We start from the raw sequence: 18565 nt of genomic DNA, 5'->3' as shown, positions 1-18565 counted from the left end.
TTCAACCTCCTTTTGTTCTCAAATCTCTGATGAAAGGGTGTCAGAGTTTCACCACTAACTGTAGAGCTGCCCCTGAGGTTGCACTTGGTTTTTTGTTGTTGTGGTGGTGGTTTTGTTGTTGCTGTTCTCTAGCACAATTAGGCCTTTTCAGATTAATAAGTTCCTTTTTAGTCCTAATTTATTAAGAGATGACTCTCAAATTTTGTCAACTACATTTTCTTTTTTTTTATTTTAAAAATAAAAGGAGGAAAACATTAACAGACAGACAACCTTTTACAAAATAGCAAAAGAACCGTACAGACAATACAGAGTTACAAACAAAGTGGTAGGAAATTAACGATGCTTGTTGTATCATATATTGATATCTTCAAAGTGGTTTGGGATAGGAAATCTAAAATCATTCTATTGCAGAAAATGTAATATTGATCATCAAGGACTCATCAATATTACATTTTCTGCAATAGAATGATTTTAGATTTCCTATCTCTTAGCTTGTCAGTGTGACCCAAAAGAGACTGTTTTTCTAATTGAAATTAACCTTGCTTTCCTGGGATAACCCCATCTTGGCCAAGGTATATAATTTTTTATATATTTCTGGATTCTGTTCAGTAATGTTTTATTTAGAATTTTTGTGTTTATGAGACTTTTCTTTCTTTTAGTTTCCTAGTCATTTGTCTGTCTGTTTTGCTAGCAAGTTTGGATGGTCTCATTAAATGGGTCAGAGGATGTTCCCTCTCTTTCTGTTGGAAGAAGAGTTTGAGAAAGTTAAGCAGTACTTTCTCTGAATGATGATACAAGTCTTTTATGAAGTTATATGGGCCTAGAATTTCTCTTTTAGGAAGGTCTTTAGCTTCTAATTCAATTTATTTAAGATTAGAGGACATCTCAGTTTTTCTATTTTGCAGTTATTTTGGGCAGGTTATATTTTTCTAGAAACTCTGTTTTGTATAAATTTTCTAACATGTTAACATAATAATATTCCCATACTGTTGGTTAATTGACAGCTGGTATCATAGTGATAATTCCTTATTCACTTCTTGTATTTTTTATTGATGCTCTTTATCTTGATAAATTTGCCAGGGGTTGTTAATTTAATCAGTCTTTGCAGAGAAACAATTTTAGTTTTCCTGTTTCTCCCTTGTGGATATGTGTTGTCCTTTCCCTTCATAGGTCATTCTTAATATTTACTTCTTGCTACTATCTTTGGTTCTATTTGGCTATTCTTTTAGTAATGGCTTGAAATGGGTTTTTAGTTTATTAATTTTTAGGGTTTCTTCCTCTCTAATGTATGTATTTAGGGCTCTAAATCCCCCCTTCAACTATAATATTTTGGTGTTATAACATAGATTTTTTTTCAACATAAAATGACTTCATACTTCCTTTTGAAATGTTGTCTAACTTCCACTGAGGTATCTTGTTTGATTTCAATTGTCTGCTTTTATTGATTTTTTGCTGAATTGGCTTATGTTCAGAGATTATTAATTATACCTTCAAAATATATTAAAAGTTATTTTCTCATTCATTGTATGGTCAAATTTTATAAATACTTTGAGTCTACTTAAAAAGAATGTAGTTACTTGGTGAACTGTTTCTATATATGCCCATTTTGTGAACCTTGTTAATCATGTTCAGATTTTCTGTTGTGTTCAGTTACTTTCTCATTACTGAGACACAATACCCCACACCCACAACTTAAAAGAAGGAGAAGGGTTTTTTTGTTTTTGTTTTTGTTTTTTTTTGTTTTTTGACTCATAGTTTGTACAGGTTTCAGTCCATGATCTGCTGGCACAGCAGAGGGTTATGGCAGAGAAGAAACAATCCACGGCCTGGGAGACAGGAAGTAGGAAGGGATCAAGGGAAGAAGGGAGATGCGCCCCCAGTGCCCCACCTCCTCCAAACAGGCTTCACCTCCCAAATCACATTAGCTATAAACTCCTCAGTGGTTAATCCACTGGGCAGTATCACGTCCCCACGATCCAGTCACCTCCAAAAATCCTTCCCTATGAACACATGAGGGTTTAGGGGGCGTCTAGATATAAACCATAATCTCTGTTTCCTGATGGATTTTTTTCTCCCAGTTATTCTATCACCCCTGAGAGCGATGTGTTAAAATTGTCTCCTGTGACTGTAGATTTCTTCTTGAAAGTCCGTCTCAAGGTCCTTTATTGTAAGTGCAATTTCGGTATTCCCAATACATTTTTCTTATTATAAAATGACTTTTATTATCAACAATACTTTAATTTCCCTTTCATCGGATGTTAATATATTTATGTAGCTCATGGAATAATTTTCAATCTTTGTTTTTTTAGATGTATCTCATAAACACAGGAGTATTTTATCTATAATTATTCTTATAGACAAAAATTGAGTTATTTTTGTTCTTCCAGAGTAAAATTTTTTTCTAGCTGTTTTAATATTGGATATTTAACTGTAGAAGGTACATTTCATTTTTAAAATAGTGCTTAGAATGTACTGCCTCATAAATCTGTAGATTCTTGGAAAATCCTAGAGATCTTTTTCTTTTTTCTCAGTACATCTTTGCAGTATAGAATGACTACATTCATTGTGGATAGTGGTACATGTACATGACACATCTTAATTCTTTTTACATCCTCTTCCCCTCTTGCCTCTGCTTTCTTCCTCCTCCCTCTTTCCTTCCCATTTGCAAAAGATGCACCTCCCTGATTACTACTGTATATCTTTCATTCTGCTCTTTAATTTCTTTATACTTTGAATTTCTCATCTAAGATAAGCTATGCAATATGTAAGCATGTGTATCTGATTTAGTTCACCTAACATTAAGGATTCAAGGTGCATCCATTTTCTAACAAATGACTCAAATTTATACTTATAGCTGAGTAACACTGTACTCCATTGTGGTTGAAACACCACAGTTTTCTTCATTCATTCATCTGTTGATGGCCCCAGAGGCTGGTTCTAAGATTTAGTTATTATTAATTATGCTTCTATAAGCATGAGTATGCATATATCACTCTAATTGATGTCTTTAACTCTTTGGGGTGATACCTAGTAGGGAATAGCTGGGTTGAATGGAATTTCTAATTTTATTTTTTTAGTAATTGCCACACTGATATCCACAGTAGTTGTACTAGTTAACATTCCCACCAGCAGTGTAAAAGGGTTCCATTTTCCCGGCAGCCTCACCAGCACTTTCCCCGTTTGTCAAACATCAGGTAGCTGAATGTGTTGGGGTTGTTTCTGCGTTCTCTATTCTGTTCCATTGATTTACATGCTTGTTATTGTGCCGGTACCATACTGTTTCTTGTCATTGTAGGTTTGTAATACAAGTTGAAGTCTGGGATTGTGATGCTTCCTGCTTTGCTCTTATTGCCCAAGATTGCTTTTACTATTCTGGGTCTCTTCTGGTTCCCTATGAAGTTTTGGATTATTTTCTCTAGTTCTGTGAAGAATGTTGTTGGGGTTGCATTAAATCTATATACTAGTTTTGGAAGTATGGCCATTTTGACAATATTGGTTCTGCCTACTGAGGATCAGAGAATGTCCTTCTATTTTCTAATATCTTCTTTGATCTCCTTTTTGGATACTGTAGTTTTCATTGTAGAGGTTTTTCACCTAATTTTTCTTAAGCTAGTATAAATGGTATTGTTTTCCTAATTTTTTTATCAGTGGATTCTTTATTGGTGTACAGAAATACTATTGATTTTTGTGTGTTGCTTTTGTGTCCTGCTATATTGCTGGATTTTGTTATTAGTTCTAAGATTATTTTGGTGGAAATTTTTGGCTCTTCTATGTAAAAAATCATGGCATCTGCAAATAATGATAAATTGAATTCTTCCTTTTACGTATCCATTTTATTTCTCTCTTGCCTGATTGCTCTAACTAATGGTTTGAATTCTATATTGAACAGGAGTGGTGATAGTGGACATTTTTGTATTGTTTCTGATATTATAAAGAAAGCTCTTGGCCTTTCCTTATTTAATATGATATTGGCCACTGATTTGTCATAAATGGCTTTTATTAAATTGAAATAAGGTCCTTTTATGCTTATTTTCTTTAGTATTTTTATCATGAATGGATGTTGGATTTTAACCAAAAGCTTTTTATGTATCTAATGATATGATCATGTGATTTTTGTCCTTGCTTCCCTTTATATATATTACATTTATTAATTTATGAACATTGAACTATCTTTTCATCCTTAGGATGAAACCTACTTGGTCATGCTGTATGGTCATTTTTATGGTTTGTTGCATTCCATTTACTAGTATCTTGTTAAGGATCTTTTGTGTCTATGTTCATTAAAGAGATTGTCCCATAGTTTTCTTTTTTAGTTGGTCCTCATTTGATTTTGGAGTTACAGTAGTTCTAGCTTCTGTGGATGCATTTGTAAGTATTCCTTCCCTTTCAATTTCATTGACTAGTTTAAAGAAGATCTTGTAGAATTATTCAGTGAATCCTTCAGGTCTTGGGCTTTTCCTGAAGGTCTTGTAGAATTATTCAGTGAATCGTTAGGTCTTGGGCTTTTCTTAGCTGGTAGGGTTTTTTTTCTGCTTCAATTTCATTGTCTGTTATTATATGGTTTGGATTTTTTGTCTTTTTGCTTCAGCTTTGGTAATTCATATGTGTTTAGGAATCTTTCCACTACTTCAAGGTTGTCCAATTTGTTGGAGTACAGTTTTTCATAGTAGTTACTAATGATCTGGATTTTGGTGGTATCTATTGTGATTTCAAATACTGCCTCTGTTACATTCTCCTTTTTATTTTGTGATTATGAAAAAATTATATTAGACATTCTTACTGTGCTCCTTTTCTCCCTATACTTTTTATTTCATCTTTTCACTCATTCATGATATTTTCTTCTGACTTATCTCCCAGTTCAATAATTTTCCTTCTATTGCTAGTAAATCCACCCATTAAGTTCTTAATTCTGTTATTTTTCAGTTCTAAACATTCTATTTTTTATTTCTATATCACATTTTATTCTTTCCTGTACTCTATAGATTTGTGTTTGTCTCCTCCTGCATACAGTAACATAAGTATTTTATCTTCTGAACCTAACAATTCTAGTATTTGGACTCTTTAGGCATCTGATTTTATATTTTTTTATTAATTTTGCTACTTCTTGCTCAAGATATTTTATTTCTTTATGTGCCTGATTGTATTTGGTGCTAGTAATTGTACTTGAATTTATTTGTATCCTGGCATTTTCTTCTGCTAGCCAATTTGGGTTATTTTCATCCAGGACTACTTTATTCTAAGTTCAAGTTTGAGCCAAGATATCCCAAAATGATATAAACCATTGAGGGCCAGTATTTTATTAATTGTCACTTTTCCTAAGGATATAGTCTTGGGTTTCAGTTTACTAACCTTCCCATTTGTGTACCCCTGAGCTTTGATTTTGGTTACCCTTCATTACTGAAAGTACAAAAATGGAAATTCAAGTTATAGAGATTAGCAGATACAATCGGGGAAAATGTAATTTTGTGCTAACCTCTGTAGGTTTATATTTTCCCTTCAGTTTGGGTCTGTTAATTTCTTACTAATTTTTCAAAGTGGTTTCTTATGAAAACAGATAGAGACATGTAATATTGATCAATCAGGGACTTATGGACAGTTTCTTTGAAGATATCAATATGTAATACAACAAGCATTGTTAATTTCCTACCACTTTGTTTGTAACTCTGTATTGTCTGTACTGTTCTTTTGCTATTTTGTAAAAGGTTGTCTGTCTGTTAATGTTTTCCTCCTTTCATTTTTAAAATAAAAAAATTTCTTACTAATTTTTAAGTTCAATGATTTTTTTAGAAAAAAACTTTAAAAAACACCTTATTTGATGATCTGAGTGATTTTCAACAGGCAGAGGATTATTTCAAATAACCTAGTCCACCATTAGCAGAAATTTGAAATCTTCATCTTTTTGTAGATAAAAAATTATTATTTTTTGGATTTATAACAAATGTAGAGTTTAGAGCAAGTCAAGATCAATGTTCAGGATTCTGTAGATCTACCCTCTTTTGGTTTACCTCTTCCCTTTCCACCTTCTCTCCTCCTCATCCTCTTCTTTCCTCTGTTTTTCTCTACCCCTCCTTCCCCTTCCTCCCCCTCCCCTCCCCCTCCCTTCCTCCTTCCCTTTCCCTCTCCTCCCTTCTTTCTCTTTGTCTTCTTGTTGATTTTTTTGAGCTTACGTAGCCTGACATTTTCAGGAACTCTCCGTTTCCCCGTGGCCACATTATAACGGATTGACCACTGAATTTGCAACTCTTCTGGTTCTTGTTTGCAGATGGCGATGAATGGCAGGAGTCAGAGGAACATGTGGAACACATCCCGTTCTCCCACACCCGGTATCCTGAGGAGGAAATGGTTAAGAGAGCTCAGGAATTTTATGAACTTCTCAGTAAGAGACGGTCAGTCAGGTTCATAAGTAATGAGCAAGTCCCAATGGAAGTCATTGATAATGTCATCAAAACAGCAGGTTAGTGACTGCACGTTGGGTCTTTGAAAGTGTCAGCTGCCTTCCTAGAGTGACACTACTGGAACAATATTGAAATTCAAACATGTGAGTGCAGGTGAGAGTGATAAATTGACCTATAAAGCCCACTATGCTATGTCTACTTTGCTATACTGAACTAGCGAAGTTTACCTGTGAGACTTTGCAAAGTAAACCAAAGCAAGACCAACTCATTTTCAATGTAAATTAATATCTCTATGGGGGCCGGGGGTGAGAGGTACAGAAAGAGGAGAAGAGTTATAAGAATATGTCTGCTAAGTGTTCCCTCTAATCAGTCTTTTTTTTTTTTTGGCTTTTTCTCCCGTACCGGGAACCGAACTCACGACCTTGCGCTTGCCAGGCAGGCGCTTTTGCCACTGAGCTAAATCCCCAGCCCCCCTCTCTAATCAGTCTTATGCTTATCTAAATTATTATATGGTCATTGTGACTCTATTGTTTAACTTAAAAGGAAGTGAATATAAAATATTTTGTTTCCATTAAGAATACAACTGTATTACATTGTTGAGTGCTGTGTGTGTGTGTGTGGTACTGGGGATTGAACTCAGGCCCTTGTGCATGCTAGGCAAGCACTCTACTTCTAAGCTACATCCCCAACCCTTGCTGAGTGCTTTAACTAGCAACAGTCACTAAATTTCTTGTTTATCTATATCTATATATTTGTATGTGACCATATGATATTAAGGTAAATTTGGGCTTATTTATTAAAGAGAAATTTTTCTTTTACTATGTTTAGAGCTACAAATATTTAGTGAACAAGTGAAATAGGTACAAAATTGACTGAAATCCCTCTGTAGAAATTCAGGTCTCCTGCTTAGATTTTGACTTTTATTTCACAACCAGTGATGACTTCTGCTGTTGGGAGTGTTGGGTGGCAACCAAGAACCCTCACTGAGTCTGCAGGCCTCGCTCCCTCCACAGGTAGAGTTTATTCTACTCAACTACTGGCTAGGAAGGAAGAAATCATTGCTTCTGAAATATCCCACCTTTGGGTCACTATGGCCCACCCTTGGGAACAGTGGGCCATTTCTGTGACTAAGGGGTGGCCCATGGGTCAGAAGCTGGCCCCAACCTCCCCCCACAAAGATCACTGGGAATTCAAGCTCCTCGGAGAAGGGGTGCCACACGGATTCACTCTGGGGCACTGGAGCTGATCCAGCTGTGGGCTGAACTTCCCAACCTCCCACAGGAGCAGGAAGTTGCACTGTTCCTCTCTATCCCTGTTATATCCCCAACAAGACGCCAAATCCTACAGGGTGAGACTCAGAACGGTGGCGGAGGCGCTAAACAGTGTTTGGTTTGGTTGCCTTTTGAGAAATAGTTTAGAAGTCATTTTACCATTGATTTTTTCATCCCCAGTAAACTTTATGACAATACCTTTTTTCAAAATATCAGAACAAATGGCCTTCTGGTGAATTGGGGCTGTCACGTCCCACTGAGTTTCCGTGGTGCCCTTACTTAGGAATGCTTTCTCCCCTGTGAACGCAGCAGCAGCAGCGATGAGTTCCCTCAGGTCCGAGACACCTGAGGTGAAGCGGAAGGAAAAGGAGTCCGTCCCTGCAGGCAGGAGTCCCCCGGCAGGCACTTTGCTTCTCAGACTATCTGACTTCAATTTGGGCATGGCAGAGTGAACATTTATATTTACACTGAGTACAGTCTCACACTGCCCTGCAGTTTTAAATCTGATTTTAATTTAATGGGTGATAGGAACAGCCCCAAGTGGGGCCCACACGGAGCCCTGGACCTTTGTGGTGGTGACGGACCCAGATATGAAGCATCAGATCAGGGAGATCATCGAGGAGGAGGAGAAAATAAACTACATGAAAAGAATGGGAGCCCGCTGGGTGACAGACCTGAGGAAACTGAGGTACAGAGGTGGTGGACTGCAATGTTCAGTTTGACTTCCTGAAATGAAGTAACTGGGTTTGTTGGGCTCTGGGTTTTAAATGCTATTTTATACTTGCATAACATGCATTTACTGCACATCATAGTGTGCCTTGGTGTGGCTTTTCAACACGTATGTGTACAACATGCACGAATCAAATCTGACCCTGGTTTTAAGTGCCAAAAAGTTAGATTCTATCTCTGGAGGAAATTATCAGGGCCTTGCCCCTGACTTAATTTATGTGTTCTGACCCAAATAATAACTTTTAGAATACAACTCTGAAGAAACACTTCAGTTTTCAGCCAGCTGGAACATAAGATTGTGAAATACTTGTCAAAATCTTGATGAAGCAAATCGTATTTTGCTTAAAGTGATCGGATCTTACAAAATAACTTCACCAAGCAGTTTGAGGACAAGTTAATTCAAGTAAATCTTTTGGGCATTAATAACTATGGACTCCAAGGAAGAAGCCGAGTGGAATTTAGTGTAATACAGGGATGTGGGTGATGATACTGGCTCTCAGTTTTCAGAAGGCCCTGCCGGGAGGCCATTTAGAATATGAAAATGCCTAATACCTTCGTCTCTCTACTGCGGGCCTTACCTGTGGCACCTGCCGTCCAACATCCCACAGAGACAGTAGCCTAAGAAAGGATGATGGCATCTCAGTTTGGGGAGTACAACGGACTTTTCGCCCAGTGGTTAGGGCTAGAAGAGCACAGGTAGGTCTCTTGGCTCTGCTTCTGGTTCATTCATTGTCCCCAGAAGACAATCTTCTCCTGTGATACTTATCAGAAGTGACGTCCTGTGGATTCCTAACATATTATTGTGCTCTGGAACAAGTGTAGGATATTAACGATGAACTTATAAATCACATTGCTTGTTTATGAGAAGAAATGAGAGAAGTAAAAATCAAGTTGAGTTTCCATCTTAGAGAGATGTTGGACTCTTGGTGTGCACACTGCCTGCAGAACACTGCTGCTCTCATGTCCCTTGACCAGGGTGGAATGAATTGCTGGCTCCCCGGGCACGTAATGTACCTCACACACACTTTCTACACATCTAAAATAGCCACTACCACAGCATTGCCATCATTGGTTTACTTTTCTTCTGATGGTACAGGCCATTTTTAAGAAATCTGTACTCTAAAAATCCAGTTATAGGCCTTCCCAACCAGCAACACACACACACACACACACACACACACACAAAGGGTCTAACCTGAGTTTTAAAAGCCTCACACTGTACCACCTAGAACCATTCTGAGGCAAGTAGGTAACTAATACCCATTTGTTAAACTGAGTAATGGGTGAGCATCTGCCTGTTGTCCTGTTTCAGTCGATTCTGAAATTCATAGCTGTTATTAATTCTTGATACACAACACGGAGCCAACTCCCCTTGTGAGCCTCATCCCCTCCGGCTCACTGGCAGGAGAACTCATCCCAGTAGAAGGCACCAGTTGTCTGTCTTCTAACAGTTCTATTTGCTGCTGTCTTTTTAACAGCCTCCTATGATGTTATAGCAAATCTGTGTAAAATTTAACAAATCCAAAAGATACCAATATTTGCTTAGGCAAAGTAAGTGGTGCAGAAGTATTTTATTTTATTTTTTGTTCATTAAGTAAATCTTTATTGAATGTTTATTGTGTGCTAGGCCCTGTTCTAGGCTCTGAGGATATATTTATGAACAAAGAAAAGAACTCTGCCCTTGTGGAGCTCACACTCTAGATTGGGATGGGATCGGCAATACATGTACATAGATCCAACCATATCTACTGGCAAAAAGACACACACATTTACACAGTATAATTATTAATACTAGAAAAGCCTACCAGTGGTATGCAGTTTTCTTATACATTGTACTTACTATTGTGCAAAGGTGCTTTGAAGGATTGGCCTGCCTTAGAATATAGATAAGCTGCTTAACCTTCATCTAATACTTTAATTAATAATTTATATCACTTACTCTTTATTTTATATGCTGTTAAAAATTACTTTTAATAATGTAAAAATCAGAATTTAAAGCATGAAAATATCCATAGAGAAGTCACGTTAATCTAACAGAACCCACTTTGGGGAACGCATACAGGAGTCTCTTGGGTGCATTCGGCTCACTTGGGACAGCAAGGCTGGGAGGGAACTGTGGAGAGCTGCTGCCTGGTCTGCTCGGTATAATAAGCCACTATTAGTGTGTTACCGAGAGATTGGAGAATGTCAGAAAATGAGTGAGTAAAACAAAAGAGGATTAAAAGGAGCTCTGTTGTATTCATATTTCCATGATTTAAAAGTTTGGAGCCAGGAGTGGTGGCACATGACTATGATTTCAGAACTCTGAGAGGCTGAGGCAGGAGGATTACAAATTTGAGCCCACCTGGTTCAACTTATCAACGTAGTGAGATCCTGTCACTAGGGACCTTACCCAAACAGCCAAGACAGTCCAGCTCCACAGTTGATCTTCTAAACTGTGAATGTTCTTCCTCTCTGTGAAGCAAAAATAATCAGTAACAGTCAAGGGGGCCCCAGCTCACCGGAGTATGGCGAAGCGGCTCTGAGAGTGGAACGTGGATGTTTTAACAGTCTAAGAACACGAAAAATGCACAAGTGAGTGTGCTGTGTTTTAAACGGTGAACCCTAACTAGGCTAAGAATGAAAGGAACCATTAGCATCTCTTGCTAATTAAGAACACAACATTTCCTAAGGAACAAGTCCAGAACACTGGAGTCCATGACTACATTGGGTTAGTTCTCTCCTCTGAATATCTGCTGCAGAATGAAACTGCTGCCAAGACGTATGTGGCGTGGTAACAGAACCAAGAAGGATGTTCGGCTCCACATTTACACTTCCCGTGAAGGAGTTCTCACTAACTCGGACATTCCCTTCTTTTCTTCATAACTAGACTAATAGTGTTTCACTGAATCTCTTCCCATCGTCGTTGGCTCCTTGCCTGCTCCTGTACTGGACTCGGACTCTGTCTCCAAGCCCTACACCTCCCCCAGGCCCCCCCCCCAGTTCTCTGTCCTTGTCCTCCCTCCTGCTGGGGCCATTGCCGTGGTCTCCTGTCAGTTTTTCCTTTCTCTGGGGTGACTTTGTATTGGTATTCAAAATTCTGCCCTTGGCGATATCACTTTCACCAACACACCGGGTCCACTTTCTGAAACAGACCTGATCCTGTGATTCTTCTGCCTGGAGCCTGTGAAAACTCTCCGTTAGCTACACACCAGGGCCAGGTCCTATCTGTGCGGAACCTACTAGCTCGTTGTGTCCTGCCACACACCCCACCCTCCATCCTGTTAGGCTGCTGGAGATGCCTGTCCTGCTGGGACTTCTTCCTGACCCTGCCCGAGCTCACCTCTCTGCTCTGCCTGGGATGCCCCTCCACCTGCCTCCCCTACCTGGTCGTCAGTGTCCAGCTTGAGGTCATTTCTGGGGGGCTTCCCCCGAGTCTTCTTACGAAAAATTAGTATTGAAGATTGTGGTGTGTTCCCAAAGCAATTGGTTTCTTCAGGAGCCCTTACCAGGCTTCCTTTTGTAAATATTGGCTTAGTGTCCTCTGGGTTATAAGGGTGTATCTTTGTGCTTTGCAGCAATTTACAAATGCATGTTTATTGAATTCAATGAGTTGGACAGAAAAAGATGGATAAGATGCACACGCACACCGAAAAAAAGTACCCTTTCCCAACATAAACATAAAAGACAAGTTAGCATGTTTTCATTCCTATCATAAATAAGCTAAGGTGGTAAAAGAAAACAAAAACACTCAGCAAATATCCTCCTGAATCTCCCCCGCTCTCCAGAACCAGTTGGATTAAACAGTACTTGGACACCGCCCCTGTTTTGATTCTCATTTTCAAGCAAGTGCACGGTTTTGCTGCGAATGGCAAGAAAAAGATCCACTACTACAATGAGATCAGTGTTTCCATCGCTTGTGGCATCCTGCTCGCTGCGCTGCAGGTACTTTGTCCGCTCCCAGGGCCCAGAGATACCAGGGAGACTTGGGGGCCCTAGGGTGGGCTTATTCAAAAACCTAGCCGAGTTTCCCATGTGGGTCTGTCTTGTGGAAATGTTTATCTAAAGTTGGATTCCTAAGTGAGGAAGCTCTGAGGTGGAGACCAACCAACCCTGGAAACCTGGGGTGAGGAGGGTGACGGTTCAGCAGGCTGGAAATCCTCCTGCAAGCTCACTTGTACCTCATTTCAGGATCAGAAAGATTGTTGCTGCCTTAGCTGTCTTGTGGAACGACATGTAGTTTAAAGGGCCTGGCAGATGCACATGCAGAACTTCAGTGCCTGAAAGTAACAGAGTCTAACTCCATAGATGTGTGTGCTTTTGCTATCTGAGCTGATGGGAGGACTTAAAAGCTAAAGGGAGGACTCTGTCACAGAGCGCCTTCCGGAGAAGCTGGGTTTGCATGGCAATTGAGACTGCTATGTGCTTGCAAAGCCTCCCAGCTACATAGTAGCCAGGGCAATGCCAGCAGGAAGTGGGACAGGACTGTGCGTGCCTTTCAAGCCATTCAGTCCATTCACTGCCCTAATATTCCTCGGGCCCCTTGCAAGTGACATTCCTGGAGGCGCTGAGGGTGGGTGTCTCATGAACTGTAGGTTCTGGTCAGGCATGGAGTCCAGAGGGGGTGGGAAGAAATGGTGAATGCATAGGATAAAAAAGCAAACAAGACTGAAAGAGTGGTGATCCTACTTTCAAGGAACAATTTATTAAACACACACACACACATACACACACATACACTCACACAATCCTAAATTATCTCAATGAAAAATTTGGTCATTGTTACACAGAAAGAAAAACGTATCTTTAGATCACTTGAAAGATTGTCTTGAAGAAGCTGACATTTGTCTTCCTGAGTCTGTAAGCAGACAAATAAGGAAGTCCCCGTGCAGCCTTCAGACCACAGCAAGAAGCAGTGCTAGCCTAGTGTGAGCTCAGTTCACCTCCCCCCACCTCAGAAGCGTGCAGCCGCTGCCACTGCACAGTACTGTGGAGTGTGCTGCCCTCTAGCGTTCGTTCCGTTCTGTTTTGCCTGCCCTGCCCTGCCTGGCCCGGCTTGGGTTGGCTGTTGCGTTCCTTTCCGTTCTGTAGTACAGCCTGGCCTTGAACTCACTATGCAGCGCAGGCTGGCCTGGAACACAAGGCAATCCTCCTGCCTCAACCTGGGGTTACAGGCATGCGCCACCACGCCCAGGACTTTCAGCGTAAGTCTGAGGGTGGTCAGCGTTAGTAAGGAGAGAGAACATCAGGAAGGCCCCCACCAGGAACTCTGCCACGCAAGATGATGCGCGGGAGCAGCTCCTGACCTTCCTGGCCCAGGCTGGGGTCGGCTTCTGATTGGGAAAGCATGAGCAGCGCAGGAGGCAACTGGAGCAGTTCTTGAAAGCTACGCATTATTATTACTTCGATGTTCATTATTTGGAGACTTGGGGACAGATCAGTGAGGGATTTCTTCTACCCTCGGTGTCCCATTTGACTACTAGGTACCCCATCATTGGGCCTAGTGACTTCCCCAGGAGTGATTCACTCCTTCCACTGATGGGTCTGTAGTCACCAACACTCCCCGTGCTTGTCAGAGAAAAATATAGAAATCTTTATTAATACATTAACTATCAAGACCTACTAGTCAGTCTACAATTTTAAAGTAAGGTGTATAATGATATTTTAAAATCTATAATAATTATAAACTGATACATGAAAATATCTGTGAATTTCATTGGTGACAAATCATAGACACTGTTAACACTACTGCGATTTGTTGCCTATGTTTATAATTGAAGAAAATGCTAAATTTCAGTTAGAGGTTAATGAATGTAAACCTGCATTTATGTTTTCAAGTTCACAGACTTACTGAATTCAATCCATAGCCCTTTGGTGACCTGAGGATTTGAGGTTTAAAAAAAAAAAACAACCTCTGATAAGACCAAAGGACTCACATCAAAGAGAAAATGGAAGATAAAATACTAACAGAGGTCAGCTTTATATTAGCAAGCAGAATTGTTTAATACGTTCTATATAGTCACAGATTTCTACTGCCAAAGGCATACAAAATTCAGTGTGGAGTAAAAGCTATGTTTTAAAAGATGCTTAGTGTATGAAATGGCATCCAATTAAGTACTTTCTCATTGGACAATCTGGGACTCAGCCATTCTAAATGCAAGTACTATGTTAAGATATGGTAAAAAAAGGGAAGAACCATAGTGAGATAGAGGCAGTCCAAACTCACGATGAAAGTCGATAGCTTGTTCCAAGTGCATGTATCCTCGAGCACAATCCCCTGGGCAGCCCAAACTTTTGATGAATCAGACTATCAGGAGAGATGTTTAGAAGAGACCAAGTAAGTCACTTCAGAGCCTTTGACATTTATGAGTCAAATGTTCGTATTACAGACATTATAACAAACCGTAGTCTGATAACTGGAGTCTAGGAAAGGGTATTTAGTGGGAAAACTGTAGCAAATTAGGGCTAGGATGCTTTGGCAGCCTGCCATTATCACTTAGATCATATTCCAGATAAAGCCTCATCTCTTGGGTAAAAAGAACTCCCATCTGTATTATTTCCTTTGCTGTGGTTGGATTTCTCAAACTCCTTTTCATAAAGTAATTATTCCCACTTCTTAAGCATCCCTGAAAAATAAGCCTAGCATTTTTCTTTTTCCAGAAGCTTCTGACTGCTTGGTTAGAAGAAGGCAGGGGCTAGGGAGGCTGAGGAATGTGGGTAAACTTCAGGACGCCCATTATGTGAGCTGCCAGCCTCTTCCCTGCTCAACTTCAGGGAAATAACGGGATGAGCAGGACGGCATCACAGGGTGAGAACACCCGGCTGAAGGCAGAGCTGGGATTCACCTCTAACTTTAATACGCACCCTTTCCCTCTCCTATTTTAGAATGCAGGGCTAGTGACGGTCACTACCACTCCCCTCAACTGTGGCCCTCGTCTGCGGGTGCTCCTGGGCCGCCCCTCACATGAAAAGCTGCTGGTGCTGCTCCCTGTGGGGTACCCCAGCAAAGAGGCCACGGTGCCTGACCTCAGACGGAAGACTCTGGATCAGATCATGGTGAAGGTGTAGGCAGAAGCCTGTCCCGGAGACCCTCAGACGGCGCTCCGATGACATTTGCGTTTGTACTGGCTGCTCGTCTCTTTCAGTGCAAATTGGCTCTCAGCACGGCTCGCAGGGGAGGCCTCCCCAAGTCCAGACGCCTTTCTGCACCTTCCAGCACTTTGTGTCCGATGAGTCCTGTTCAGGGACGTGTGGAGTGAGAGATTGGTGAGCAGACGCGCTTCAATTTCTCCTTCTTTTCTCTCTTTTTTTTTAATTTAGAAATTTGATTGTTTGAGATGCCTTATTATTTTAAATTTTACTGGTTTTAAATTTTACTTATTATTTTAAATTTTACATTTCAGATATACATAATGATAACATTCCTCATTGGGAATTTGCACCTGTACCCAATATATCTTGCTTTTTTTCCCATTCTCCTCCCCTCCCTTCAACCGCTCTTTCCCTCCTTATTTACAAAAGCTTTGTTTCCATTTTTCCTTCTATTCTGTCTCTTCTTGTCCCTTTCTTTTTTTGCCCCCCCTTTGATCATTTTCTTCCCATTTTCCAATATCTGTTACAGTCGTCCCTCACTATATTGTCATTCACTAATTGTGGCTTCGCTGTATCACTGGTTTTTAAAGAAAATATATCTAATTCTGTACCATGGAGTTTTTGCTATATCACAGGATTTTGTAGTATATAGGTATTCATATAATATTTATGATTTTAATTATTTTTGCCTAAAAATTTTAAAACAACATAAAAGTATAAAAATGTTAACTCAAACATATTAAAAGAATATTAAATCAAAATAAAATTCAGTATGTATTTCATCAGTGGATGAATACTGTACTGTACACAATGGAAACGCAGTACAGCACTACTGCTTGCCTAAGTTTGCCAACGTGAGATTGTACATGACACACTATTGGCTGATGGACTGGAAGGCGACCAACCACAGCACTGTGTTCTGTATCCTGGGTGCTGATTGGCTCAGTGACTGTAGCATTGGTCTATTTGCTCTCCTGCACTGTACCCATCCGTTCCTCATCTCTCCTTGTCCACTTCACATCCAGTACGCATATAGAATTTTACATGTTGTTAAAACTATGTAGGTTTAAGAGTGTAGAAAGTGTTTAAGAGCATATGAAGTGTTTATAAGAGTGTAGAAAAGGTTAATAAAAGAGTGGGAAAGGTTTATAGGAGTGTGGGTATGGTTTATAAAGCCTTAAAATATATAGAAAAAGTAATTATAACACCACTACTTTGTGGAATTTCACCTATCGAGGGGGTCTCTGGAACATAACCCCTGTGACAGGTGAGGGATCACTGTGTACATTTTGGTCCTTATTTACATCACACCAGAGAAAAAAATGAAGTATTTAAACATATGTGTCTGATTTATTTAACTTAAGCATATGATCTCAAGGTGCATCTATTTAGCTAGAAATGTCTCAAGCTTATGCTTCTTTGAGTAGTATGCTTCTTTGAGTAGTAGAGTAGTATTCTATTATATCAAAAAAAACCCCTACATCTTCTTTACCCATTCATCAGCTGATGCGTATTTGGCTGTCTCAAACTGGGCCACTATAAACATGGGTGTAGAAATGTCACTGTGGTATGATGCTTTTAATTCTTTCAGGACAATACCAAGAAGGGGAATAGCTGGATTGAATAGAACCTCTAGTTTTAGCTTTTTAAGGAATCTGCACACTGATTTCCGAAGTGGTTGCACCATTCTACACTCCTACAATGGGGAAGGATTCCTTTTCAGCACATCTCCTCCAGCATTTGTTATTGGTTGATTTCTTGAGAATAGCCATGCTTTCTGGAGTAAGATGGAATCTCAGTGTTGTTTTAATTTGCATCTCTCAAATGACCAGGGATGTTGAATGTTTTTTTCATATATTTATTGGCTGTTTCTACTTCTTCATCTGAGAAGTGTCTATATTCATTTCAGATGCCCATTTTTGGATTGGGTCTTTAAATTTGGAGACTGATTTCTTTAAAATTCTTTATTCTAGATATTAGTCTTTTGTCTGAGGGAAAGCTGGCAAAATTTTTTCTCACTGTGTGTGTTGTCTTTTCACTGTGTTGGCAGTTCCCTTTGCTGTGTAAAAAGCTTTTAAATAGGATGGGATCCCACCTGTTGATTTTTTGTGGTATTTCCTGTAAGATGGAGGTTTTGTTCATAAAGCCTTTGCCTATATCATTGTTTCCAAGAGTTCTACCTATCCTATCTTCCAGCAGATTTAGTGTTTCTATTTTAATATTTACATTTTTGATACATTTTGATTTTAGTTTAGTGCATGGTGAAAGGTATAAGTCTAGTTTTAATCTTTGGCATGTGAAAAGTCAGTTTTTCTAGTACCATTTATTAAAGAGTCTTTTTTCCAGTGAAGGTGTTTGGCTCCCTTGTCAATGGTGAGGTGGCTCTGAGTGTGTTTGCATCTTGTATTTACAGTTGTTTCTGCATCTTCTAATCTGTTTCATTGATCCTCAGGTCTGTTTTTTTGTGATGTGTGTATGTGTGTTTGCCAGTACCAGGCTGTTTTTATCACAGTAGCTTTGTAATACAATTTCAAGTCAGGGATTGTAATGCCCCTTGACTTGCCTTTGTTGCCCAGAATTGCTTCTAGTTCCAAATGAATTTTAGGTTTGCTTTCTCTAATTCTGTGAGATATGATACTGGTATTTTGATTGAGATTGAATTAAATCTGTATAACAATTTTGAAAGTTATCACCATTTTCACTATATTGGTTCTTCCTACCCAAGAACAAGGGGTATCTTTCTATTTTCTGACATTCTCTTCAATCTCTTTTTTCAGAGTACTATAGTGTTCAATATAAAGGTTTTTTAGCTACTTTGTTAGACTGATTCTTCAGTATTTAATTTTTTTGGATACTATTGTGAAAAGTGTTGTTTCCCTAATTTCTCTCTCAGTGTGTTTGTTACATGTGTACAGGAAGTCTATTGAGTTTTGAGTGTCAACTTTGTATCCAGCTACACTACTGAATTTGGTTATTCAATCTAGAAGTCTCTTGGTGGAGTTTTTGCGATCATCTGCAAATAGTAATAATTTAACTTCTTCCTTTACTATCCTTATTTCTTTTACTTCTTTCTCTTGTCTAATTGCTCTGGCCAATGTT

General features: G+C 39.4%; 1 protein-coding gene across 3 annotated transcripts in view; it reads left to right on the top strand.

The window, feature by feature from the left end:
- Positions 1-18565, top strand: part of Iyd (iodotyrosine deiodinase) — a 61282-nt gene that overhangs the window by 8212 nt on the left and 34505 nt on the right. Inside the window, exons 2-5 of one of the 3 annotated variants that reach the window (XR_261977.2) lie at positions 6263-6454; positions 8195-8354; positions 12163-12319; positions 15520-15640. Coding sequence is in view for 2 of the 3 variants with exons in the window: in XM_005390590.2 (XP_005390647.1) it covers positions 6263-6454; positions 8195-8354; positions 12163-12319; positions 15260-15442 (692 nt within the window). In the remaining variant the exon portion in view is untranslated. Of the gene's footprint in view, positions 1-6262; positions 6455-8194; positions 8355-12162; positions 12320-15259; positions 16321-18565 lie in introns of those variants that run through there. The other 2 variants (XM_005390590.2, XM_013517319.1) reach the window with 2 other exon arrangements.

Source organism: Chinchilla lanigera, unplaced genomic scaffold, assembly GCF_000276665.1.
Source record: "Chinchilla lanigera isolate Chin_1 unplaced genomic scaffold, ChiLan1.0 scaffold00038, whole genome shotgun sequence".
Lineage (NCBI taxonomy): Eukaryota > Metazoa > Chordata > Mammalia > Rodentia > Chinchillidae > Chinchilla > Chinchilla lanigera.
Note: the sequence above shows the minus strand (reverse complement) of the source record. Positions and strands in the feature narration are given on the sequence as shown.